Source organism: Oryzias latipes, chromosome 13 (assembly GCF_053564925.1).
Source record: "Oryzias latipes strain Hd-rR chromosome 13, Olatipes_Hd-rR_3.1".
NCBI classification, from domain to species: Eukaryota; Metazoa; Chordata; class Actinopteri; order Beloniformes; family Adrianichthyidae; genus Oryzias; species Oryzias latipes.
Window position 1 is genome coordinate 32,192,425 of NC_136249.1, and position 26,807 is coordinate 32,219,231.

Consider the following 26,807-nt stretch of genomic DNA (forward strand, 5'->3'; position numbering starts at 1 on the left):
TATTGTTATTTTAAGAAAAGTGCCAGACAGGCCATACCGTTATCGTAACTATAATTTGATTTAACTCATTATACAACAGTCATACATAGAAAATTAAACCAAAAATGTGGATCATCCAGGTTTTTTTTAAACGTGTTGCTTTTGTCAAATGCAATAAAAACATGGTCAATACTAAGAACTCCTTGACTTCAGATGTCTTGACTAAATAGCAAAAAGTAAAGCCTTTAATTCTGCACATAGACATTAAATAAAGAATTTTAAATGGCATCATAACAGTGGAAAAAAGGTTTTTCCAGATGAAAATTGTTTCCATCTTATGATTGACTCACTGGATGGGTTTTATCATTTTTTTGTAGTGGTCTCTTTTTATGTAAAGCGCTTTAGAGTAACATTATGTGGAAAAATGCTGAACAAATAAAGTTTGAATTGATTTTAACTTGTGTTCAATTGCCACACGTTTTGTACAAAGAGCCCAAAAATGGTCATTAAAACTTGCGTAGCTATGAGTGAAAGCAAGAGTTTTATAAGCAGAACTCTGGTTTATATAGACTTTTCATTGGAAGTGGCTGCTTGAACGGGCGATGTGAACGTAGCTTAAAAGACGAAGGGAGCAGAAGGAACAGGGACGTTCATGAGGTAGGAGATGCAGACAGAAACAAAAAGATGCAGCTTTTCTGAGACTGCTGGCATCTCAGTTCTTCACCACAGTTTGACCTGCAACTAAAACTCATCGCCTGTTCAAACTCTCACTTTGTTGATAAATGTCTTCATGAATGAAGCAAAAAAACGTCAAAAATAATGATTTTTTTTTTTTCCTGAGAAAGGACCGTCATGGTTGAGGTCTACTGCTCTGTGGATGTTTGCACCGTTTAGTCCTCCTAGAGCTTTTCCTTCTCGTGTGTGAATGGAGAAGATGGTTTAGGATCGGGTGTCAGAGGAATGACGGAGGCCACGGAAAGAATGTCAGGACCTCTAAAAGCTTCGGCTGACGGCCGTGTCGCTATATTAGATCCTTTAACTCTGCATGCTTACGCCTGACAGGAAAACCTGCTGTCTCAGATCCTTCAGAGTCTGGATTCCAGCGTTTTCACCTCATTGGAAACAGTTTGAATGGTTTGAACGGATCCTTCAGATGATCTCCTGCTCTGTTCAGATCTCCTCTTTGGTGGTCCGTCATGCTTTCCATCACACATTTGCACCTCTGGTCTCATTCCGTCCCTTTATTCGCCGTCATGTCAGACCTTCATCCTTTCAGCCACAATGTTCACAGAATGAATCTCTGAGCCTCACAAAGACCATCAATGGATGACACACGTACAAAAACACACACACACACTCTAGAAACCAATAACCATGCATAAAAACACACACACACACCCACACACTCTAGAAAAAAAATGCAGACCCACATAAATACATACCACTATGCACCCACACACACAAACGACTCCACACCCACACATGCACACAAGGACATTCACATCCATACAAACGGAAATAATAAATTAATGCTCGAGTTCGTCAAGACATAATAACTGAAAGTATTGCTGCTGTGAAACGACCACAATGACACAGTTAAAAATGTCCACAGACCAGAGTTAATAACTGTTTTTGATCTGTTACTGTTTGTTTAGAGCGTTGCACAGAATCATTTTGGACAGTAGCCTCATTTCCACTGGGCGGTGTGGTACGGTTTGATACTTTGAGCGTTTCCATTATAAAATGGAGCCATTAAACTGAACCGTTCCATTTTTGGGCCGTTCCATTGATGGTTCCGCTTTGAGTGGAAACGCTTACCTGTAATGCCTGGACCATTCCAAACCGGACCACATTGGAATGCTCAGTGGAAACGAGGCTTTGGAAACATAAAAACGAAAAACTGATCAGACGTGCAGCGCAGGTCCAACATTCAGGTTTGTGATAACTGTCAGAACTTTAGAAAGGTAATGGCTTTGAATCAGACCAACATGTGGTTTTTTTGTCAGCACAGGACAAGAAAATGAGTCATGTAAACTTTCGTCAAACTCTTTCCCTCAAATAGAACCTATTCTTTCATCAGTTTAGCGTCTGAGATCACAAACAGATTTAGTCAAATCTCTGCAGGACGATAAAGTTTATCTTGTCTCGTAGTCTTACGATTTTTTTACTAAGGCCGCTAGCTTCCAACGGCAAACTGACCTGATGTTCATCTTGATCTTCCAGATTCTGACAGAGAAGACAGCCATGTTTTCAGCCGGACTAGAGATCCAGCCGTGAGTAAACGCAACACGTCTGCAACCAACCAAGCAAACATTAAATATGTTGGAAAAACTCCTTTGAGCTGAAATGGTCTGCCCTACTTTGATGGAAAATCTTTTATGGACAACTTTAATTGAGGCTCGCAGCGAACAACGGTGGCAGCTCAGGTCATGCTGTTTCCCAAAGTTCAACCATGCAATACCTCATGAAACAAACAGGGGAAGGACAGGCTTCAGGAGCCACCATCCAGCAGCACGTTAGCAGTGAAAACAACTGAAGTATTTCATTTATCACGTGTTCAGTCACTCTAATGTTACAAAAGACTTACCCTAAATCCGTTTTCTGCTCGTCGTCTGATGTGGACTTTTTGTTCAGTCTTTGTGAGACACACAGACTTCAGGTTCTCTTCTAAACTCTCTAAAGTTAAGGGTTGGTTCCCCAACTGAGCTTCCAATGGTTCCACCTCAGCAAAAATCCCTTCTTTACCTTTCTTCTGCTCTCTTCAGTGATCTCCCGTCATCATCTGGCTCTGTCTAATCTTCTCATTTGCGTCCTCCTCCTATACATCCGTGAACCTCCTCTTTGGTCTTTTTTTTTGCTTCTTTCCAGGTAGCTTCAGCCTCAGCACCCTTTCACCAACATCCTTACTATTCCTCCTCTTAAACCATTTCATTCCCTGCATTTATCTCCAAAACATCTACCACGATCTGTTCCTCTGATGGATTCATTCCTGATCCTCTCCATCCTGGTCAGAGAATCCTATCATCTCTGGTACCTCCAGCTCTGCCTCCTGTCTCATTCTCACCACAGTCTTCTACACTTTTGGTCCACATCACACCTGAAACCTACCTCCACTCGTTCCAACCTGCTTGCATGTGCTTCTTCACCTCTTTCCCAAATGCTTTATTCCTTGGTGCAGTCCCACCTCCACCTTGATCTCCTTTGTCACGCCTACTGAACATCTCACCACCGTCTTCCAGCTTTCATCCATGTCCATGTCCTGAACATCTCCAACATCCGTCTTTGCTGCTCCAGACTTCCTCATCCAAACCACAGCTTCTCTCTTTCCTGTCACAGAGCAGCTCCTCCTGACCCGTCTCCACAAGCTTCCTCAAAGCAAATAATGCATCTGTGGTTCTTTTTGTTTGCATGAACCCACACTGTTTGTCCTCTAGCTTCCTCTCCTTTGTCCCATAACTTCTCTGTTTTTTCCTCAACTCTGCACCTTTCTTAAAAATGGAACCAGAACATTTCTTCTCTAGTTCTCTGACATCCTCTCCATCTCAAATGTCTTGTGAAACAGTCCAGTCAGAAGTTCTAAAGCCATCTCTGCTTCCCTCTTCCAGACCTCCACAGGTCTGTTGTGAGGGCCAGCTCATTTCCACTCCATCTTCTTTGGTGTCTTCATCCTTACTGATCTTTGTTACTTCCTGCTCCAAAAGGTCCAGTGCTTCTCTTTTGTGCTGTCTAACACTTTCTTCATTCGTCAGTTCTTCAAAGTTGTCCTTTCCATCAGACTTCTGGAACCTGTCAAGATGTTTCCATCTCTATCCTTGATCATCCTAATCTGCTTCACATCCTTCCGTCTCTGTGTGTCTGCCTCATCTGGACAGATCCACCTCTACCTCCACCTATCAAACAAGAGGCCCTTTGTTTCGCCTTCACCCTCACCTTGTGCTGCACCCACCTGCACTCCTGTCTCCTGACCTTTCCCCTTTGCAAAAAAGAAAGAATATCAACAGTAACCACTATTTACGCTTTCTGTTACCGTGCTTTTTGGCCACGTGTCTCTTTTGACCCATATCTTAAATCAGCAACAAAATACATTAGAACCATTGTTTGTCAGCCACACTTCTTTGTCCTTTAATTGACTTGTTAGGCCTCCTAATTCATGAAATTATTAGTTTCAATGCTTTTGGTCTGAGCCTTATGGTCTTTTTTTCAGCGTTAACCCATCAATTTCCATTTCGGAAAAACGGTCCAAATTTACTTGCAAAAAAACAACATTAATAAATAAAATACTGCTGTGTTTGTCACAGAAGAATGTTACAACACACCTCATTATTAATTAGTTTAGTTTGTTTGTCTGCCTGCGCCATGAACAATAGAGACATTAATGTTGTTGGGGTCCGATTTGACGCATATGAGCTTCAAAAAAGGACAAATAATGTTTTTCTTTTGGGTTACAGAAGTTGAATAAATAAAATGCAGAACAGATGAGAACAAAAACATACATTTGCAAAATATTTTGTAGAGATAAAATTTACTGACAAATACTTTTTGGTACTTTCATGCTTTTAAAATGAAATGAGTCTCCTAACACAACGGGAAGGTTAAGCCTTTAGTTTCAGTCCGTTTTCACTTTATAGTGTTGTCTTCTACTTCTGCATGCAGTACAAAGACAATACTCTAAAGTAGTGCAGCTGTAATGTAATGCATTACAACTCAGAGAGAGTAACTTCAGAGAGCAAAATATTACTTTTGAATAACAGTGACAAGTGATCTGTAATATATGACCATCTGGATGTGATTTGTCCTGCGGCTGAACGAAGCGCCTTCTGCTTTGCTTGCAGGTAAAAGACAAGAGGCGTTCGCCCCCACCCAGGTCCCCGGCCGGCCCACAGCACAGCGGCCTCACAGACGAGCAGGAGAGCCCAGAGAGAACGGTGAGGCTTCCGGCCACCAAACACCGTCTTCCGCATGGTGAAGCGTCCTGCAGAAAAAAAGACCAGCGACCATCAGATTCACTCACAACCTCTGCATCACTCACTCACCACCCGCCCTTTAGAGTCTCACCAGCCCTCCTTCACAAAGAGTCCAGTTTGTCATTTCCAGCTGTTTGTTAGTTATGTTTGAGTTGGTTGAGGTTCTGCCACAAACCCGGCTCCCCTCATCTGTTTTAGGAAAACCGTCAACAACATTCTGATGCAGCTTAATCTGGAGGCTTCGTCCACCTGTCTGGTGTTTTGACTTCTTCATACCCACAGGTGCATGAAGAGGTTATCTGCTTCTGGTGTTTGTGGACGGATGCTTCTGTGCAACAAGTCCTTTCGAAAAATATTCATGATGCCTAATACTAAATGTAAGGGGGAGGAATTTTCTTTGAATCAGATGTTTTGATTTTTTTTCCCAGATCTAATTAGTTTGTTTTGCAGGGATTTCTTTGATTGGCAGGTGAGTGAACCCACCTGCTGAAAATGCAACGTGACGCGTCATCACGACATGGGTCATGTTCTCGGCTCAGAAGAGACTTAAATGTCAGAAAATAATTTCTATGCTAACAAATTCAGAAAAACGGTTTGATTCGGGACGTTCATGCAGCCAAAGCAACAGATCTGCAGAGAGCAGCAGGTCAGGACTGTTCACCCTCATTGTTTCATTCCACAATGTGAAACTGAGCAGCTTTTCGGGATGCAGTGACACCCGGTGGCTGTAGGTCGGTTATTGTGCAGCTGTAAAAGCATCTTCTGCCTCTCTGGATCCGTCACTCTCTTCATTTAAAGCTCAATACAAAAGGACAACCTGAGTACATGCAACATGTTATAAAGGGAGAGAAAAATCGACCAAACCTGCTTGGTCTTTGTCAAGAAAGTAATTCTAAAAGCCTATTGCAAAGGTCTGCAACCAACAAGCCATTTATTTGATTTTTACCAATCAAAACCCAGCAAGAGCCACAAAGTCCTACTTTATTGTGCAGAAAAATCATTTTACGTTTTTGTAGCAATAATGCTTTTAAAGATTCACAATAATCAAATTATTATAATACTTTTTTTTTTTCTTTAGTACAGTACATACAGGTTCCTTTCATCTCAAGTAAGGTCCTTCTGCTGCAGCAGATTCACTTGAATCAGAAACACAGGAAAGTCAAGCCAAACATGGCCTTTTCTCTCATTCTGACTTTGGTGCACCTTTACCTTTTTTCTCTTTTCTTATTGATCATAAACATGACAACATTGCTGTAGAATCCCATTAAAATAAACTAAACATATAAATCCATTTATGTATTTTAGGAATTTTGCCCCTGAACAGTAACTAGACAGCAGAAGATATTTGCTTTCTTTCTTTTTTTTTTTTTTTTATAATGATCAACTCTGATAGTAGGTTAAACTTTTTGATATCATTTTGCTCAGTTATCTGACATGTTTATGAGAAGTGGAAAAAAACACAAAAACAAGACCTCTTGATTTCAGTGTAATGTGTAGCAGTGGTACAAAAAAACCAACCAAGTAATTTTACCGATATTGGATCACCTCAGTCTAAAAAGGTAAACATAAATGACAAACCTTAAATAATCTGTTATTTATTTAAATCATTAGCATTTTCTTTAAGAGCAAGACCCAGATTAGTGATAAAAGAGCCAAACGTGGCTCCAGAGTGACAGGTTGCAGCGGTTTGATATTGAGGAGCAGCAGCTGCAGATCGGTGTTTCTTGGTGGGAGTTTTAACATTTTGACGATAAGATAATTTTTTTTTTGTATGCTTTTCTGCACGGCCGATCATCTCACAGCATCTGTTGTCCGCAGGTGCAAAAGGAGAAGCTCCATGCAGAGCTGAAGCAGGTGTTGAGCCAGAAGAGGAGTCACCTGAGAGAGTCCACCTGCCAACTCGCCCAACCAGAGATGGACTGCGAGCCGACGGACGAGCAGACGGTGAGCCGGAGAGGGACTGAGACCAAAAGCTAAAGCTTTTCATCATCTGCAGACGTTTTTTTATTTGGAAATGTTGTCGAGGGTTGAAGTGACCTTTGCTGCCAGACAGCTTAATAGACTAAATGGATCCAGAGGTGCAGAATGACAAATGCACCGAAACTTTGCACTCAATCCAACAAATCAAGCAAAAAGAAGAAAAAAAACATCACCAAAAAATAAAAACTTTAAAAGCTCAACCATGACTGCACAATCAGCAGATTCTGACTTTGACTGACTTCAGAAAAACTCAAATATTTGAATATTTCCATTCAATTAAATTGATTTCTCAAAGAGAAACTAGAAAAAGTTGTGTTTTGTGCACAGAAGGGAGTGGAGGACGACTTCAGGAAGTCGGTGGAGATCGTGGTGGAGACGGACGCAGAGGTTGGAGCAAGCGGTTACAGCGTGACGGGCGGAGGAGAGCGAGGCATCTTTGTCAAAGATGTCCTCAAAGACTCTCCAGCTGCTAAACACTTGAGTCTGCAGCAAGGTATCATCAGCAGAGGGATTTTTAAAACTCAAGAAGTAAAGATTTGTGTTTAGAAGAAAATTATTTTGCAGTAGAAATTTTTTTAAGTAAATCCTAAAGGGTAAGTCATATTTATAAGAAACACAAAACCTAGATAACCGCCAAACCAAAGGTCATCCTGGGTTTTAATATATTGAAATTTGCTTGTATTATAGATCAGTTTAAGTACTTTTTTTGAGCTCAGCATGGATTTAACTATTTAACAACACCAACAAAGATTTTAAAAATCACTAAAAAAAAACTCAAATGCCTTGGGTGATTAATTCACGTGATCCATGTTTTAACAATATGTTAAAAAAAGAACTGGAGGCTGATATCAGTTTACCGCATGAACAAACTAAAAACTCTAATAAATCAGAAACCTGATCATTGCACAGATTTACAAAAAGAAAACCTAAAACTCAAATCAAAAACAACAGAACAGAAGAAAATCAGTATATGTATATGTATATGTATATATATGTTAAAGATACATTGGAAAGCAGCTTAAACAGAAACAGGCAGGACTAATGTTTACATCCATCTTTTATGTAAGCACCTTGTGTGATGAAAAATGCAATCTGAATGGTTTAAATGATTGATAAAATCATCTCTGGTATGAATTTCACCTACATAGGAACAGATGTGGTTCGCATGTATACAAAGAAATGTTTCCAAATACACCTTTAAGACTCAGACATATGTCACCAACAAAAAGCTGGTGGTGGTCTCTATCAGCCATATCATGGAAGAATGTCAGTCAATTGGAGCTAAACGCGTAAAAACCTTGGTTGCTAAGGAAAATTTAGATAATTACTTCTAGGCAGAGACATGAAAATTATAGGATGTATTTATGAGTCACAGACATGAAGAAAACTGTATGGTTGCCATGGTGAAAAACCTTTATATTGTAGTCACTCGAAAAAAGAATGCTTAAAACGTTTAATCTTGCTTACAGATTTGCATTCTAATTTAAATAGAATAAATAATGTTTTTATGTCAGGTGTTTAGATCAAATTTAGGTCGTTTTAAAAGATAAATACTCAGAAATGTAAACAGTCAGCAATTAGTAGAGTCGGTTCAATTAATTTTGGGTAGTAAATAAATCTGTTAATTCCAGATACAAATCAGAAAAACGTATCTGTAATAAAATGGATTAAAAAATACAAATGAATGTATCCCTACATCCCTTCATTCATGTTGTGTGAAGGTGATCAGCTGCTGAGTGCAAAGGTCTACTTTGACAACGTGAGGTATGAAGACGCTCTGAAGATCCTGCAGTGCGCTGAGCCGTACAAGGTCAGCTTCCAGCTGAAGAGGACCGTCCCCGAAACTGAGGTCAGCGTGCGACCCAGAATCCTCGGCGGGGATGTCAAAGGCCCCAAGGCCAAGGTCGCCAAAATGGTAATCCCTCTTTTTATTCTGTGTCAATAAAATGGACTAAAAAGGTTGACTGGTCACCTCTAGAAGACTCAGAAACATGTCGGATAAAAATGGAAGAATTTGAGGGGATCAACTAAAGATTGTTGGAAGCTGCTTGAAAGCGAATCCAAGAGCTTGAGATGAACTCTGCCTAAACTAGGACTTTAAAAACACAAAAGTCATGAATAAAAACAACTGTAGGTTTGAATTGAAATCAATTTAGTTTGCAAATTTTATCCCTGATTCTTGTCTGATTTTTTTGTGATAATTTTTCAGAGGAAGTTTTGTTGTAATAAATCTACATTTCACGTGAGACAAACTTAAAATTGCAGATCACTTCATGAGTTTCAGAATGACAAACTTGTAGTCCGTCGTGGATTAGAGTTCAGACTGTTGCTGCGTGACAATTTTTCCTTTGGATCGGCTTTCCAGATTTCATTTGTCGTTTGTTCCAGAGTGTGAAGGGCACCAAGCTCTTCAAGACTCAGAGGAGGAGAGGAGGTCGCTTCGGCCTGAAGAGGCTGAAGGAGAAGAACAAAGAGGATGTGGTGATGGAGGGAACCCCGCCCAGCCTGGAAGCCGGCGATGTGGACGTGGAGTTTTCACTCCCCACATTCAGACAGAGGAAGGGTGTCAATGAGGCAGAGCCAGTCGTGGGGAAGGGAAAGAAACGGATCAGGTTGTGTTTTTTGATCATTTGTAGGAAACATTGGGATTATCTCCAAAAGTATGTATTTTTTGCAACATGGTACAGGTCAATAGGACACCTCTGATTCATGTCATTAGTGTATTTAGTCTGGCTGATGAGCTTTCTAAGCCTTGCAGTATGTAATAAAAATATAATATTTGTGTGAAAAAACTAATCAAATGTTGCTTGTGTTGCATAAACATGTGAAGAACTAACCACTGTGGTCATAGTTGGTTTGTTTTGGATCACAGGAAGACATTTTTTCTACAGTCTCCACTACAAATCGACTTTAGTCTTGAAATCCATCAAAAGGAAAGCTCACATTAAGTATCTCATAAAAGAAATGGTAAAAACATTGGAAGTAGGAGATTTCTTTCACTGTCACTCTTTGGGTTTGTTCTTTTATTCTTCCATATTTTAGTTATAGCTCTGAAGTTTTGGGAAAAAAACTTTCTCTACCCACGTCTTGTTGCTATCATAATTTTTAGCAAAAAAGCAACAGAGAACACACTAACAACTCAGTCACAACTACTAAAATTTGGGTATTTGGTTGATTTGGAAAATCTTAACGTTTAAGTTTAAAAGCCAAATTAAAATTCTGTCTAATTCATTCAAATATTTTGTCCTCTGCTTCAGAAGAAGGAAGTCAGAGAAGAAAAAAGCTGTAGAATTCACTAGACATGACATTCAAACAACTAACTGACGCAATTACAAACAAAAAAATACTTAAAAAAAAGAACATTGGCCAACTACAACCAGGGAAATTAATCAGGACGAATTCAAATAAGGAAGAGACTAAAATGGATTAGGGAAGGATGGGCGAGCACATTTAAAATGTAAGTTATTATTGTTGTTTCGTGCTTTTTGCCATTGTTCAAAGCCTAAAAGAAGGGTTAATGATACTGTACATTGACAGGATGTGACTTCACTGAAGCTGTTTTACAGTTTTTCTCAGTCGATTTAGTACAATTCTCAGATCAGAATTGAAGTTTGCAAATACGTGTGTGCATTTCTCAAAACAATTTGTACAAACAGCAAAACACTATGGATTTCTTGCAAAAGCCTGTAACTTGCTCAAAATCTTTAGTTCATCTCTCAAAACTAAGTCTTTATATCATTGAACATGTCAGTGCCATCAGGATGTCAAGTCCTTGAGTCATTGTCTACGAACAAGACAGTCAAATGACTTAGTCATGTTGTCAATATAACTGTGTGCTTTAGAGGGAGGTTCTGATGTAAACTATGGCTAAAGTTTGGATGACAATTATTATAAAATGGAAGTTACACCTTTTTTGTTTGATTGCAAGAGACTGGACAAGATTCACATTTACACTTTTATTGTTCATATTGTAATTTTTTGACAGACCATGTCATACCAACATAGAAAAAACCCACTGCAAACAGTAACACAAAGGGGAAAAAAAGATAGGACAATATTCTGTCCAACAGTACAGGCAGTGCAGTAGGAATTGGTGTGGTCTTCCTACACCTCTTGTCGTTCCTGTATGTTAGGCCACAAATTCTCATCCACATCACAGCGAATATCCTCTCTTGCAATGCAGCGAAATATGTTTGTCACATTATGAAAACTTGGTCAACCATTTTGCAGTTAATGACTTATACGATGAACTAATGACTAGGTGTTTTGAGGAGTCAGACTATTGCACAGTGAACTATATAAGACATTTTGATCAACATGACATAAACAATTGATAATGTAGCAAAGAGCAGAGAATTGTACATAATCATTTGCATGGATGTACCAAAGCAATTGCAACTTGTTCAAAGAAGTGATAAACTGCTTATATGATGTGCACAAGTGACATCATGATATGAAGATTGAACAAATAGTTTTGGGAATTTCATTCTGATCTGTTGTACTAAAGCGACTGAGAAAAACTGTATATATGTTAACACAAGTTAGAACTAACTGAGGTGGTTGTAGGGTTCAAATGTGGACAGACACAGGTTAGTCTGACAGCTATGACCTAATTGTAGCACAATTTCAATCTTAAATAAATAAATAAAAATGAGAAAAAGGGTTCCACAATACAATTAGGTTGGGTATTAAAATGCACACAGATATGAAAATACCCCAAATAGTTTCTGTGGTTATTTCTCATTTTGATTAGTTTTATTTTTAAAGTGAACGAAACAGGATGGGCATTTTTTACAGGTTAACTAGCGGTTAAGTGCTTTGGCTCCATGTACTTTTGGTTTCGAACAAGCCTCAATGTGGAAGTTGAATTAGGATCCTGCAAAACCAAAAAACAATTAGTGAGTCTTTTCGTGCCCTATTTAGAATGCAGTTTAACACATTACATCTTTAAATGCAAAAGGATAAAGAAAACCTTGTTTGCTATAAAAAATAAATAAATGTCACAGCTGATATCGGATACCAGCCTTACTTTATCATATGTTGATCAGAAATTCCAAAAATGTTTTGCACCTGTAAAGAATTTATAGGCTTGGCTGAAATTCTTACGTCTTTATTTTGAGTTCGGTTTTAGATGTTTTTGAATAGCTGTTAATGCTTCAATGAAGAATGAAAATACAGTTCACAGGGTGCACGAAACTAAGAGCTACTGTAGTTGAATATTTTTTATTTAAATTGGTGGACTTTTCTGCAGTGCAGTTTGTATTTCTTGGCCACATGGTGTGGTGAGCAGAACAGCAAGTGGCGTTTTGTTGGTTCTTCAAAGAAAAGTAGAAGAAAAAGTTCCAAACTCTCTTTTATTTTATTTTCTCTTGATTTTATTTTTCAGGTTTCCTCACATGAAAACCAAGAGTTACACTGGAGCAGTTCCAGGTGGAAAACTGGGAATAAGACGACTTGAAGTGGACGAAAACATCTTTCCACCAGAAACAAGTGGAGCAGAAGTGAAAACCAAAGGAAAGGGGCACAAGTTTGGGATTGCATTTCCCAAGTCTAAACACAACAAGTCAGGTTCTGCTCAAACTGGATCTCTGGAGCGGAAGCCTCCAGAAGTAAGAATCCACCCCCCTTCAGTGGAATTTGATGTTTCCAGTGTTAAAGATGTGGAGAAAAGAGGCTTAAAGTTGAAAAGTCCTGATGTGGAGTTTGCACTACCTTCAGGAAAAGCTGGTGGATCTGTGTCCACTGTGGAGGAAACCTCAGAAAGCAAAGCACCAAAAGGAGATGTCAGAAGAGAAGCTGATGCAGCCGGGGGGAAAGTTCATGCTGACATTAGCAAGGGAGATGCTAAACTCAGAATGCCAAAACTCAAACTTCCCAAAGTTAGACTCTCGCGTCATTCAGATGAGATTGACTCTGCTCTTCAGGTCAAAACTCCAAAGGCAGAAATGAAAGGAGATGACAAGATACAGCTTCCAGAGGGTCCCGACATCCGAATGCCAAAAGTGGAAGGCGATCTCTCAGGAGGAGCTGCTTCTGTTCAGATTCCCTCCGTTGAGATCTCCTTACCAAAAGTAAAGGGTACGTTTGACGCTGATGTTTCACTCCCGGAGTCTGGAGTAAAGGCATGTGTCAATATGCCTGATGTTGAAGTCTCTGGATCAGAGATGGATTTGCAATTAAACGCCAAACAGAAGGTACCAGATGAAGTGGAGGGCATGTTCAAAGGGCTCAAAATCTCTATGCCAAAGGTTGACATCTCCTTACCAAAGACAGGGTTTGCTGGTGTCGAAGGTCCAGGCGTAGGAGGAAAAATCAGTCTACCTTCTGTGGACATTTCTTTACCACAGATGAAGTCTGGGGGCGGAGATGTGGACATGGGCTGTTACGTTGGTGGAGATGGAAAGTTCAAAATGCCAGAGTTTGATCCAACTTTCCCTGATATGAAGTCATCAGATAAGGAAGAAGAAGGGAACTTCAAGATGCCCAAAGTAGATCTGAACCTCCCCATAGGCAAAGCAGGAACAACTGATGATGACGGAGCAGCGTCTCAGCTGCCATCAATGGAAGTCTCGCTCCCTAAAATGAAAAGAAACAAAGTGGAGGTAAGCACCAAAGGAGGTAAGCTTAAAATGCCAGAGGTGAAATTTTCTCCACCCAAAGGCAACATCCAGGGAGGCTTTGAAGTGGAAGGACAAGCTGGGAAAGAAGGCAAATTCAAAATGCCTACCGTTGATGTGTTGATGCCAAAGCTGAAACAAGCAGAGGGTCCCATAGAAGGCCCTGAGATGATGAGTGGAGTTGAAATCCAATTACCCTCCAATGATGCATCTCTGCCGACAGCAAAGATGAAAGGAAATATTGAAATAGAGGGCCCTTCTGCAAAAGGCGGAAAATTCACAATGCCTCCAGTCAATATTAAACTCCCTCAGATGGGGTCAACTGAAGCTGGAGTTGACTTACACGGACAGAAAATGGAGGTGGCATCTGGAGATGTTTCCTTAAAACCAATGGGTGACATTGAAGGAAAAGTAAAAGGAGGGAAATTCACATTACCTTCTGTTGATATTTGTCTTCCAAAAATGAAGCTTCCTAAAGGAGATGTGACTCTAGAAGGTCCTGATCTAAACCTTTCACTTCCCAGTTCAGGCAACAAGGTCAAAGGTGACAGTGATGGGGGAAAATTCAAGATGCCAACCTGTGATATTTCTCTCCAGAAGGGGAAAATCAAAGAAGGGGAGATGAATATCAGAGAACCTGAGGTCAAAGGAGAAAAGTTCCAGATGCCTTCTTTTGATGTATCCCTGCCTCAGATAAGAAAACGAGGTGAGGACGTTGATGTTGAACTGCCAAAACTAAAAGGCGGTGAAATAAAAGCACCAACTATTGAGATCTCACCTGTTCAAGGAACATTTGAAGGTAATTTTGATCTTGAGAGTGATGGAAAAGAAGGTGAATTCAGGTTACATGGAATGAAATTCCCAGAGGGTGAAGGGAATTTCCAAGGTCCCAAAGTCAAAGGTGCAAAGTTTGAAATGCCCAAAATTGACCTCTCGCTTCCAAGAGGAAAAACACAGGGAGCCTTTCATACTGAAATTCACTCTGGAAAAGATGGAAACAAAGAAATGGCATCCTGTGATTTTGATGTTCCTAAAGGAGAGTTGAGTGCTGATATAAATGTTGATGGTCTTGAGAGAAAAACTGAAAAATTCAAATTGCCAAAGATTGATATTTCTCTTCCAAAACTAAATCTGCCAGAAGGTGAAGTCAAGTTTGAAGGACCAGAGACTAAAGGACAAATGGAAAAACCATCTCTTGACATTATACCCCCTGAAGGAAAACTAGATGTTGACGTTGATGGCCATAAAGCTAAGGGGTCCAAATTTCACATGCCGACTATCAACATAAACCTTCCTAAAATCAAATCAAAAGAAGTGAGTATAGATGTGAAAGGACCTGAAGGTGAAGAAGGAAAGTTACCGTCATGTGATATTACACTGCCTGACAAAGAATTTCCTGAGGCAAATGTTAGCCTTGGAGGTCCAAATGTCAAAGGAGGTCAAATAAATGTACCAGGTGTGGAGGGTTTACTTCCAGAAACAAACGGAAAGGTTGGCATGAGTGTTGAAACTCCTGAAGGGAACTTGGAAAAATTACAAATGCCCAAATTTGACATTGCAATACCAAAAGTAAACTTTCCTGATAGTGCAGGGAAAATGAAAAAGCCTGACCTAAAGATCAAGAAAATGAAGATGCCAGACATCGACATTCCGCTTTCAAAAGGAAAAGCTGAGATTGATATCGAAATAGATGGAGGTAAAGGTAAAAAATTCCACATCCCCTCTGTTGATTTCTCCCTTCCTAGGATAAAAACTAAGGGATTGGAGGTCAAAACAGGAGGTGTTGAGGAAAAAATTCAAATGCCAGACACTGATGTTTCCCTCTCCGAAGGCAAGGTAGAGGTAGACACAAATGTTGGAGTTCCTGAGGTAAAAGGGGGAAAATTTAAAATGCCCAAATTTGACATTTCATTTTCAAACAAGAACCTGCCAGAAGGCAAACCAGAGGTTGACATTTCAACAGCAAAAGGAAAGATAAAGGAAGATGTTGATTTGGGTGGCAAACTTCCAACAGTGGATTTCTCTCCTCCAAAAATGCAAGCAAAAGAACTCCATGTTGACATAAAACCCCCAGAAACTACAAATCTACATATTTCGTCGCCAAAAGTAGCTCTTCCAGGAGGTGATGTTAAGATTGAATGTCCAGATATCAAAGGAAGGAAGATTGAGATGCCAGACATTGATTTGTCACTCCCTAAAGGAAAAGGAAAAGGAGACATTGAAACCACAGGAAGTTCTCACAAAGGGGGAAAGTTTCATATGCCTGCCATTGACATTACCCTTCCTAAAATGAAAACCAAAGGAGCAGAGGTACATGTCGAGAGTCCTGAAGTTAAAGGAGGGCAGATTAAAATGCCATCTCTTCATGTGTCTGAGCCCAAACTGAAGTTTCCTGACATAGATGACAGTCTGAAAGGTCCTGAAGTTGAAGGAAAGATCAAAAAGCCAAAGGGAGACATCTCCCTTCCAAAGGGAGAGGTCCAAGGTGATTTGGAGGTTGAGGGTCCTGACATGAAGGGTGGCAAGTTCAAAATGCCCAAATTTGATGTGTCCTTACCAAAAGTTAGTCTGTCAAAGATTGATGCCAGCGTTGAAGGACCAGATCTGAAAGGAAAAGCTGAAATGCCGAGTGTCGATATCTCAGTCCCAAAAGGAACAACAGACTTGGGAGTTGATGTGGACCCTGGCAAGGGCAGCAAGTTTCACATGCCCTCACTGGATATAACACTTCCTAAAATGAAAACTAAAGGACTCAATGTTAATGTTGAAGGACCTGAAGTCAAGGGTGACATGTCACTCTCTGAAGTTAAATCCCCAGATGTGGATGTCAACATCAAAGGTCCTGAAGTTGTAGGAGGATATATTAGTCTGCCAAATGTCGATGTTGCATTCCCAAAAACTAAAGGTGACTTTGAGGTTGAGGTTCCTGACATGAAGGATGGTAAGTTCAAAATGCCCAAATTTGATGTTTCCTTACCAAAAGTTAGTCTGCCAAAGTTTGATGCCAATGTAAAGGGACCAGATCTGAAAGGTAAAGCTGAAATGCCGAGTGTCGATATCTCAGTCCCAAAAGCAACCACAGATGTGGGAGTTGATGTGGACACTGGTAAGGGCAGTAAGTTTCACATGCCTTCACTGGACATCTCACTTCCTAAAATGAAAGCAAAGGGGTTTGATGTTAACATTGAGGGACCTGAAGTCAAGGGTGACATATCACTCCCCGAAGTTAGGTCCCCAGATGTGGATTTCAACCTCCAAGGCCCAGAAGTGGAGGGAGGAAAACTTAGTCTGCCAAAAGTCGATATTGCACTCCCAAAAACAGAAGGTGACTTTGAGGTTGAGGGTCCTGACATTAAGGGGGGTAAGTTCAAAATGCCCAAATTTGATGTGTCCTTACCAAAAGTTAGTCTGCCAAAGTTTGATGCCAGCGTAGAAGGACCAGATCTGAAAGGAAAAGCTGAAATGCAGAGTGTCGATATCTCAGTCGCAAAAGGGACAACAGACTTGGGAGTTGACGTGGACACTGGCAAGGACAGCAAGTTTCACATGCCCTCACTAGATATAACACTTCCTAAAATGAAAAGTAAAGGACTCAATGTTAATGTTGAAGGACCTGAAGTCAAGGGTGACATGTCACTCTCTGAAGTTAAATCCCCAGATGTGGATGTCAACATCAAAGGTCCTGAAGTTGTAGGAGGATATATTAGTCTGCCAAATGTCGATGTTGCATTCCCAAAAACTGAAGGTGACTTTGAGGTTGAGGGTCCTGACATGAAGGGGGGTAAGTTCAAAATGCCCAAATTACCAAAGGTCAGTCTCCCAGAGGAAGATGTGAAAGTTAATTGTCCAGATATCAATGTCGGGAAGATTGAAATGCCAGACATTGACATCTCACTTCCAAAAGGAAAAGCAAAAGGTGATGCTGAACTTGAAGGACACACTGGAAAAAGAGGACAGTTCCACCTGCCTGCCATTGACATTTCTCTACCTAAGATTAAAACCAATGAACCAGAGATACATATTAAAGGTCCTGAGGTTAAGGGTGGAAAAATCCCAGACATTGACTTCTCACTCCCCAGAGGAGAGGTCGATGCTGACCTCAACTTGGAAGGTCCAGAAAGAAGAGGCCAAGTCAAGATGCCCAAAGTGGATGTTTCACTTCCAAAGTTTGAACTAAAGGTGGAAGGGAAAGTTGAAGGCATTGATGCAGAAGGAAAAACTGACAAGACAAATTCCAAGATTTCACTCCCTGAAGAGAAAGTCAAGGGAAATGTGAACATTGAGGGACATAGTGGAAAAACCGGCAAATTCCATTTACCCTCAATTGATTTTTCCCTTCCCAAGATAAAAGTTAAAGGAAAGGAAACTGAAGGGCTTAAATGCAAAGGTGAAATTTCAATTCCAAAAGAAAATTTACAAGGAACCCTAAATGTTGAAGGATCTTGCATAAAAGAGAGTGAATGTACAACTCCTACATTTGATGTCTCACTATCTAAAATGGCTCTTACAGATGGTGATAGTAAAATTGAAGGTCCAGATATCAAAGGAAGGAAGATTGAGATGCCAGACATTGATTTGTCACTCCCTAAAGGAAAAGGAAAAGGAGACATTGAAACCACAGGAAGTTCTCACAAAGGGGGAAAGTTTTATATGCCTGCCATTGACATTACCCTTCCTAAAATGAAAACCAAAGGAGCAGAGGTACATGTCGAGAGTCCTAAAGTTAAAGGAGGGCAGATTAAAATTCCATCTCTTGATGTGTCTGGGCCAAAACTGAAGTCTCCTGACATAGATGTCAGTCTGAAAGGTCCTGAAGTTGAAGGAAACATCAAAAATGCAAAGGGAAACATCTCCCTTCCAAAAGGAGAGGTCCAAGGTGATTTTGAGGTTGAGGGTCCAGAAATGAAGGGTGGCAAGTTCAAAATGCCAAAATTTGATGTGTTCTTACCAAAAGTTAGTCTGCCAAAGTTTGATGCCAGCGTAGAAGGACCAGATCTGAAAGGAAAAGCTGAAATGCCGAGTGTTTATATCTCAGTTCCAAAATCAACCACTGATGTTGCACTCCCAAAACCAGAAGGTGACTTTGAGGTTGAAGGTCCTGACATAAAGGGTGGTAAGTTCAAAATGCCCAAATTTGATTTGTCCTTACCAAAAGTTAGTCTGCCAAAGTTTGATGCAAGCGTAGAAGGACCAGATCTGAAAGGAAAAGCTGAAATGCAGAGTGTCGATATCTCAGTCCCAAAAGCAACAACAGATGTGGAAGTTGATGTGGACACTGGCAAGGGCAGTACGTTTCACATGCCTTCACTGGACATCTCACTTCCTAAAATAAAAGCAAAGGGGTTTGATGTTAATATTGAGGGACCTGAAGTCAAGGGTGACATATCACTCCCCGAAGTTAGGTCCCCAGATGTGGATTTCAACCTCCAAGGCACAGAAGTGGAGGGAGGAAAACTTAGTCTGCCAAAAGTCAATGTTGCTCTCCCAAAAATAGAGGGTGACTTTGAGGTTGAGGGTCCTGAAATGAAGGGTGGTAAGTTCAAAATGCCCAAATTTGATGTGTCCTTACCAAAGGTTAGTCTGCCAAAGTTTGATGCCAGCGTAGAGGGACCAGATCTGAAAGGAAAAGCTGAAATCCGAAGTGTCGAAATGTCAGTCCCAAAAGGGACAACAGACTTTGGAGTTGATGTGGACACTGGCAAGTTTTACATGCCTTCACTCGACATCTCACTTCCTAAAATGAAAGGAAAGAAGTTTGATGTTAATGTTGAAGGACCTGAAGTCAAGGGTGACATATCACTCCCCGAAGTTAGGTCTCCAGATGTGGATTTCAACCTCCGAGGCTCAGAAGTGGAGGGAGGAACCCTTAGTTTGCCAAATGTCGATATTGCACTCCCAAAAACAGAAGGTGACATTGAGGTTGAGGGTCCTGACATAAAGGGTGGTAAGTTCAAAATGCCCAAATTTGATTTGTCCTTACCAAAAGTTAGTCTGCCAAAGTTTGATGCAAGCGTAGAAGGACCAGATCTGAAAGGAAAAGCTGAAATACAGAGTGTCGATATCTCGGTCCCAAAAGGGACAACAAACTTGGGAGTTGATGTGGACACTGGCAAGGGAAGCAAATTTCACATGCCTTCACTGGACATCTCACTTCCTAAAATGAAAGGAAAGGGGTTTGATGTTAATATTGAAGGACCTGAAGTCAAGGGTGACATATCACTCCCTGAAGTTAAATCTCCAGATGTGGATTTCAACCTCCAAGGCCCAGAAGTGAAGGGAGGAAAACTTAGTCTGCCAAAAGTCGATATTGCACTCCCAAAAACAGAAGGTGACATTGAGGTTGAGGGTCCTGACATGAAGGTGGGTAAGTTCAAAATGCCCAAATTTGATTTGTCCTTACCAAAAGTTAGTCTGCCAAAGTTTGATGCAAGCGTAGAAGGACCAGATCTGAAAGGAAAAGCTGAAATGCAGAGTGTCGATATCTCAGTCCCAAAAGGGACAACAGACTTGGGAGTTGATGTGGACACTGGCAAGGACAACAAGTTTCACATGCCCTCACTGGATTTAACACTTCCTAAAATGAAAACTAAAGGACTCAATGTTAATGTTGAAGGACCTGAAGTCAGGGGTGACATGCCATTCCCTAAAATAAAGACCCCAGTCACAGATGTTAATCTCCAGAGTCCTGAAGTGGAAAGAGGAGATGTGAAAATGCCAACTCTTGATGTTTCACTTCCAAAACCTGAGGGGGACTCTGAGATTCAAGGACCTGAGGTGAAGGGTGGTAAATACAAAATGCCCAAATTACCAAAGGTCAGTCTCCCAGAGGCAAATGTCAAAGTCATAGGTCCAGACATCAATGTCGGGAAGATTGAAATGCCAGACATTGATATCTCACTTCCAAAAGGAAAAGCAAAAGGTGATGCTGAACTTGAAGGCCACACTGGAAAAAGAGGAAAGTTCCACCTACCGGCCATTGACATTTCTCTACCTAAGATTAAAACCAATGAACCAGAGATACATATTAAAGGTCCTGAGGTTAAGGGTGGAAAAATCCCAGACATTGACTTCTCACTCCCCAGAGGAGAGGTTGATGCTGACCTCAACTTGGAAGGTCCAGAAAAAAGAGGCCAAGTCAAGATGCCCAAAGTGGATGTTTCATTTCCACAGATCAAGCTGGCAGGGGATGTCATAGTGAAAGGGCCAGAGATGAAGGGAAAAATTACTGAACCAGCTGTAGATTTTTCTAAAGGAGAAAGGAAAATGGAGGGAGATATCAAAAAAGCTATGGGACTCCACATGCCAAGCATTGACTTACATTTGCCTAAAGTAGATTTTGATCTCAGCCTCCCCTCTGGTTCAAAAGGACGAGGCCTCAAAGTTGACACCAGTGGTCCTGATGCCTCAGCAGATGTGCAGATGTCAGGTATCAAAGGACAGTTAAAACCACCCAAGATAAAAGCTACAGATGCATCCATAAACACAGGCAGTGTAGACAATCCTGGAGCATCCCTAAAGCTTCCCACAGTCAAACTACCAACAGTTGATATTTCAGCTCCAAAGGTAGATCTGGACTTTGGCCTAACCAAATCAATAGGTGACGAAGTTGAAGTACAACTCTTAAAAGCAGAGGGTGGTAGGCCTTTGTCAGGAGGCAGCTTTGACCTACCTGATGTGTCACTCAAAGCCCCAAGTTTTACTTTCCCCAGGTTTGGTGGAAAGTCAAAGAGCAGTGAATTGCAGATTTCAAAATCAGAAGTTTTCATCAGTCCCCCTGATGTGGAAGGAGAGGTAAAGACACCATCAGTTGAATTTGATGATGAAGGAAAAGTCAAAGTAAAAAAAAACAAAATCAAAATACCATCATTTCGATTATCCAAAAAGGATCCAGACGTGTCAGTGTCTTGTCCTGATGTTGATGTCAAAGGGAAAAAAGAAAATGTTGACATTCAAACACAAAAAATCAGTGTTGAGGGTTCTAGTGACAAGACAAAATACAAGGTAAAACTTCCAAAGTTCAAAATCTCATCACCAACAGCTAAGCTTCCGGAGAAAGAGGGGGATATGAGAGTGGAGGCAGATGGGAAAGGTGGTTTTCACGCACCTGATGTAACCATCAAACTTCCAAAGTTCTCCATGCCAGGATTGGGCTCTAAAGAGAAGGATTTAGGTAAACCAGTGGGTGAAGTTGAAACTAAGACCAAACTCAAGATGCCCTCTGTTGAGCTGTCACTACAAGAAACCAAGACACCAGATACTGAGGTTGTTCTACCAAAAGCAGAAGTTGATGTTTCAGAAGCTGACATCAGAGGCTATGAAGGAAACCTCAAAGTCCCTAAGATGCCCAAAATTGATGATTCCATTCCCAAAGTAGACCCAGATGTGTCCTTACCCAAAGGAAAGTCTCAAAAGATTGAAAAACCAGATATGGATGTAAAAGGAGAAGGAAAATTCAAAATTCCTCAGATCAAAATGCCATCAGTAGACATAGATATTCCTAAAGGAAAATCTGTTTTACCAGATGTTGAAGTAGATGTTGACAGGGGGAAATTTAACATGCCCTATGTTAAAATGCCTTCTGTTGATATAACACTTCCAAAACCAAAAACTGGAAAAGCACTGAACGTTGATGCAGAAGGAGATGTAAGATTGCGGATGCCTGACATCAAAATGCCAAATGTTAACATTTCTGAAGGAACAAATAATAAGTTAGAAGGACCAAATGTTGACATTCAAGGAAGAGGAAAGTTGAAAACGGCTGATGTTTATGCATCTGATTTGGAGACTCCAGATGGTAAAACAGATTGGGATTCAGAGAGAAGTTTTAAAATGCCCTCTGTTGACATCTCCCTTCCAAAAGGAAAGCTCAAGGGCAACAACACACCTGAGATGGAAATGGGTGTAGAAGGAGAAGGAAAAGTCAAACTGCCACACATGAAAATGCCAGATTTTGATGTCTCTTTTCCAAAAAGAAGGACTAAAGATTCACAGATGGAGATCAAAGACAAAGGCGGAAAACTAAAGACCCCCAATGTCAGCACACCTCCCATTGATATTTCACTTTCAACAGGAAAAGATACGGAAGTAGAAGAAAGCTCAGGAGGAAAATTTAAGATGCCTATTTGGAAAAGGCCAGATGTTGATATCCCTCTGCCCAAGGGTCACATGGAGGGTCCAGAGGTAGAGTCAACGGGAGAAAGGGGTGGTTTGAAAATGCCTCACATCAGCTTACCCTATGTTGACATTTCATTGCCCAAAAGAAAAGCTGATGCTCCACATGTTGAAAGAGGAGATGGAGAAGAAAAATGCACGACTCTTTACATGAAAATGCCTTCAGTTGATCCAAATGTCCAATTAAAAGGAGAAGAAGGACCAAAATTCCAAATGCCTCACGTGAAAATGCCAAACATTGAATTCTCCTTACCCAAAGGAAAAGACATCCCAAAATTGAAAACTGAGCGGGAGGAAGGAAAAGTTAGGATGCCTTCTGTTGACATTTCAATACCAACAGGAAAAATTCCTGGTCCTAATGCAGAAGCAGAAGGAGGTCAAGGTCCTCATATAAAAATGCCCCATGTTAACATCACTCTACCCAGAGGGAAATCTGACAAAATTGATGGAGCAGAGCTAGAGACTGAAAGAGAAGGAAAATCAAACATTTCTCACATGACATTGCCCTCAGTAGACATTTCACTGCCAAGAGGGCAGACTAACGATAACAGCCCAGATATTAAGGGTGAGAGAAAAAAGTTCAAGATGGCCAAAGAGGACTTTTCTCTTCCCAAAGGAAGGTCCTTGGTTGAAGGCCTTGATGTGGACATAAAAGGAGATCCAAGCATGGCTGCTGCCAAAGCAGAGGGAGGACACATCAAACTCCCCCACATGAAGTTTCCAAAAGTTGACATTTCACTACCTAAAGGTAGGAGTAGAGGTACCTCCTCATCAGCAATAGAGATGGATGTCACTAGTCCAGAGGGAAACATACCAAAAGTCCCATCTTCTAAAGCGGAAATTGAGTTACCAACTGCAGAAGCTCAATGCAAGCTTAAAGTGCCTCAGGGAGCGCATTTGGATTCATCCTCTGAAGGAAACCAAGCTAGTCTGAAGCTCAAAATACCAACAATAGAAATCAAAAGTCCCAAAGAAGACTTGGAGCTTCAAACTGGATCTCACAAAGAAGAGGGAAACAAGGACAATAAAAAAATTGAGCTACCTGACCTGGATCTTACCCTGGAAGGATCCGGTGGCAAAGGTAAGGGTCCAAAAAATAAAGGAGCTAAATTTAAGATCCGAAAGCATAAAAAGAAAACTTGTAAAGACACATCAGCAAAACCACAGAGTGAAGAAGAAGCTGGAGAGCAGGTCAAACACAACAGCAGCAAAGATGGCGTCAATGTTCAGTTACCTGGAGTTACGCCACCAACTGTTAGTCTGAAGACCAAAAAATGTGACGTCGGAGGTTCCTCGCCTTCCACTGCAGAAGTTAGGGTCCCCAGGATCCCAGACATAGAGTTTGATATTGGTACATCTCAAGATGAAGAGGATGGTCAAACAGAAAATAAAATCAAAATCCCAAAGTTTGGCATACCTCTACCTTCAATCTCCTCTCCAGAGAGACTGGCCCATGGACCAGATATCCAGTATGAGGGTCCTAAAATTCCCAAAGTAAAGAAAGCTGTGTTTGTTTTGGTTAATCCTTCAGAACCAGATGATTCTGTTGCAGGCCCAAGCCTCCAGAAGGAGCAGACAAAAGCTGAAACTGAGATAGAGGAAGCCACTGTCAAGATCTCCAAGAAAAAGTCCAGTTTTGGGAAGTCTAAAGATAAATCAGCCACAGAAAGTGCAGAAAGAAGAGTCGAGGAAGAAGAGATATCAAGAGGGTTAAAGATGAAAATGCCCAAAGTCAAATTTTCACCCGCAAAATCGGGGTCATTTGGTGTCAAAGGAGACAGCTCAAGTCCCAACGGAGAGAAAGATGCCAGTCCTCACAAGGATGATAAAGGGACTTTTGGAGGTAAACTCAAACTTCCAAAGGTGGAGCTCACCAGTCCTTACGGCAAAATGGCTGCAGGGGAGGAAAACAAGGGAGCAAGATTCCAAAAGGATTCATCTCTGGTGGAGGTCAAGACAGAGTTCAGGGGGCTCCCTGCTCCTGCAGAGTCTGCGGGTGATGTGGTGACATCTCATGCCAGAACAGAAATGTTGGACAGGGACAGATCTGAGATCCCTGATGGTTTGGAGTTCAGTTCTGCAAAGGTTCAGATGTGGAGCGAAAGCAAGGAAGCTGAGGAACGGGAGTCTTCCTCTTGGTTCAAAGTCCCTAAGGTCACACTTAAGCCTCTTTCATCAGGTACAGATAATGCAATCTCTCATAATTATCTATAGTTTTGTATTTTTACATGATTAATGTTTCCTCTCTTGTTTTGTCTCTGCTACCAAAGGCAAAGATTCTTTTCGCTCTTGATATCTTTCCTCATCCTGCTCTTCCTCTTTCTTCCTCCTCTTGTTTCTCCTGGTTTCCTCTCCTCTTCCTCACAGGGTTCCTGCAGATAACCCCGGAGGGTTCACCTCAGGCGGAGCGGAAAGGAGAGGTCGCAGGCATGGAAGACGTCTCCGGGTCCTTTTGCATCCACGCCTCGGGACTCGACTTTGCCGCCCAGCAAATGTCCGAAGAGCACCACGCCAGCGAGGAGGGAACTGTCACCATGGTGACCAAGACCACCAGAATTACTCAACAAATAGTCACCAGCCAAACGCATACAGCTGAGTCTTCCACAACAACATCTGGTCAGGTCTCAGACTCCAACTTTTAGAAAACGCTAGTATTTGACCTTTTTCATGGTTAGTCTCGGTGAAGTTGAAGTGTTCTTGTAAAAGTCTCTATTTTATATCTCAATAGGTTAGCTGTGAACGTGAAATGGTATATTTCCTTCATTCATTTTTTTGTATTTCTTTTCTTTTTTCATACTTTGAGTTGTGTTGGTTTAAAGCTGATTATTCTTCCAGCTGTTTGCTTTTGAACATTTCTTTCTGCATGTGAACATGTCACTCTGCTTGATCATTGACTGTTTATTTCTGTTTGAAATTGAAAAATTGAATTTTGACTTTAAATATTTCACTGAGTGCCGGTCAGAGTATTATTTTTGTAAATATCTATATTACAGCTTCTCTGATGTAGTTTCCTTTCAATTTAAATTGTAATGAGTTTCAAATTCACCAGAGTTTAAAAAAGCATTTATGTTTCCACCGTAGATTTTTCAAAGGCATTTGGATTGTGCTGTTCTTCAGAGCTCCGGACTCTGTTCTTGCTGTGGGGTTCGAACACGTGACCTTACGGTTCCAGAAAATAAATGGCTGCTAATCTATTTTATATGTTTATTCTGTGAAATGCATGAAAACTGCTGTATATTTTATGAGTGGAGCTTCCAGACATACTTTACTGTTGGCCTGTTTGATTGTTTGCCTGAAAGCTGTGTTTCCCCTCAAAACAACTAACTAGTGGAATATTTGGAGCACGCTTTTCAGCTGCCGATGCCACCACTGTGCTGCTGCAATGCTGCTGCTCAATAAGCCAAATGTGTTTTGAATGAGGACAACATGTTAAAAAAACAGATTCTCTGAGAGAGTGAGGAGATTTGTATCCCTTTTTAGTTTTAGTAATTGGTTTGTATCCAGTAAGGTTTACTCAGAATGTGATGTAAACAGCATATTTTTAAGGATAATTGACTCAAAATGTATTATATCTTAAAAATAGAAGAATCTTTACGATTTTCTTGGTTGCAAGTATGTTTGAAGTTGATTTCTAAGACAAAAAGGGGGAAATTTGCATGAATAAAAACAGCAGAAATCCACTCCTAGATTTGCTCCAGATTTGTCTTTGTTTACAAAAAAAGCAGTAAATTTTTCAAATGTTCTGGAAAAAGTTCTGACATGTCTGAGTGGTTTTGACTGTATAGAGATTTTTATCAATTTGGCTCTTTGGTTTTAAGAGTTTCAGTGTTTTGTTGAAGCTGCATTGGAAAGAATGTTGGTTTAACTGCCACAGTAATAAAATATCATCCAAACAAATATTTTTCAATGATGTTTTGTTATTTAAACACTATCTCTGATGGAAATAGTGTTTTTGGTTGTTGTAACATGTTCATTTTCTAATTCGGAAGGCAGACAACTCGATCTCTGAAGCTCCGCCTTTCTCTTCTCACGGGTGCCGCCCATTTCATGATGTCATCCTAGAACCGACCTCAGCAGTGTGTTTGCGTTTCCCCCA

The 26,807-nt window shown here is 40.8% G+C and overlaps 1 protein-coding gene across 1 annotated transcript; it reads left to right on the forward strand.

Annotated features, from left to right (window-relative positions):
- The first annotated feature begins 1,301 nt into the window (after window positions 1-1,301).
- prx (periaxin) lies at window positions 1,302-26,600 on the forward strand. Its single transcript, XM_078930134.1, has 9 exons — window positions 1,302-1,314; window positions 2,203-2,252; window positions 4,812-4,904; window positions 6,762-6,887; window positions 7,254-7,416; window positions 8,645-8,838; window positions 9,312-9,535; window positions 12,310-24,890; window positions 25,079-26,600. Exons 1-9 carry the CDS (start codon window positions 1,302-1,304, stop codon window positions 25,351-25,353), a joined length of 13,719 nt encoding a protein of 4,572 aa, XP_078786260.1. The 3' UTR covers window positions 25,354-26,600.
- The last annotated feature ends 207 nt before the right edge of the window (window positions 26,601-26,807 follow it).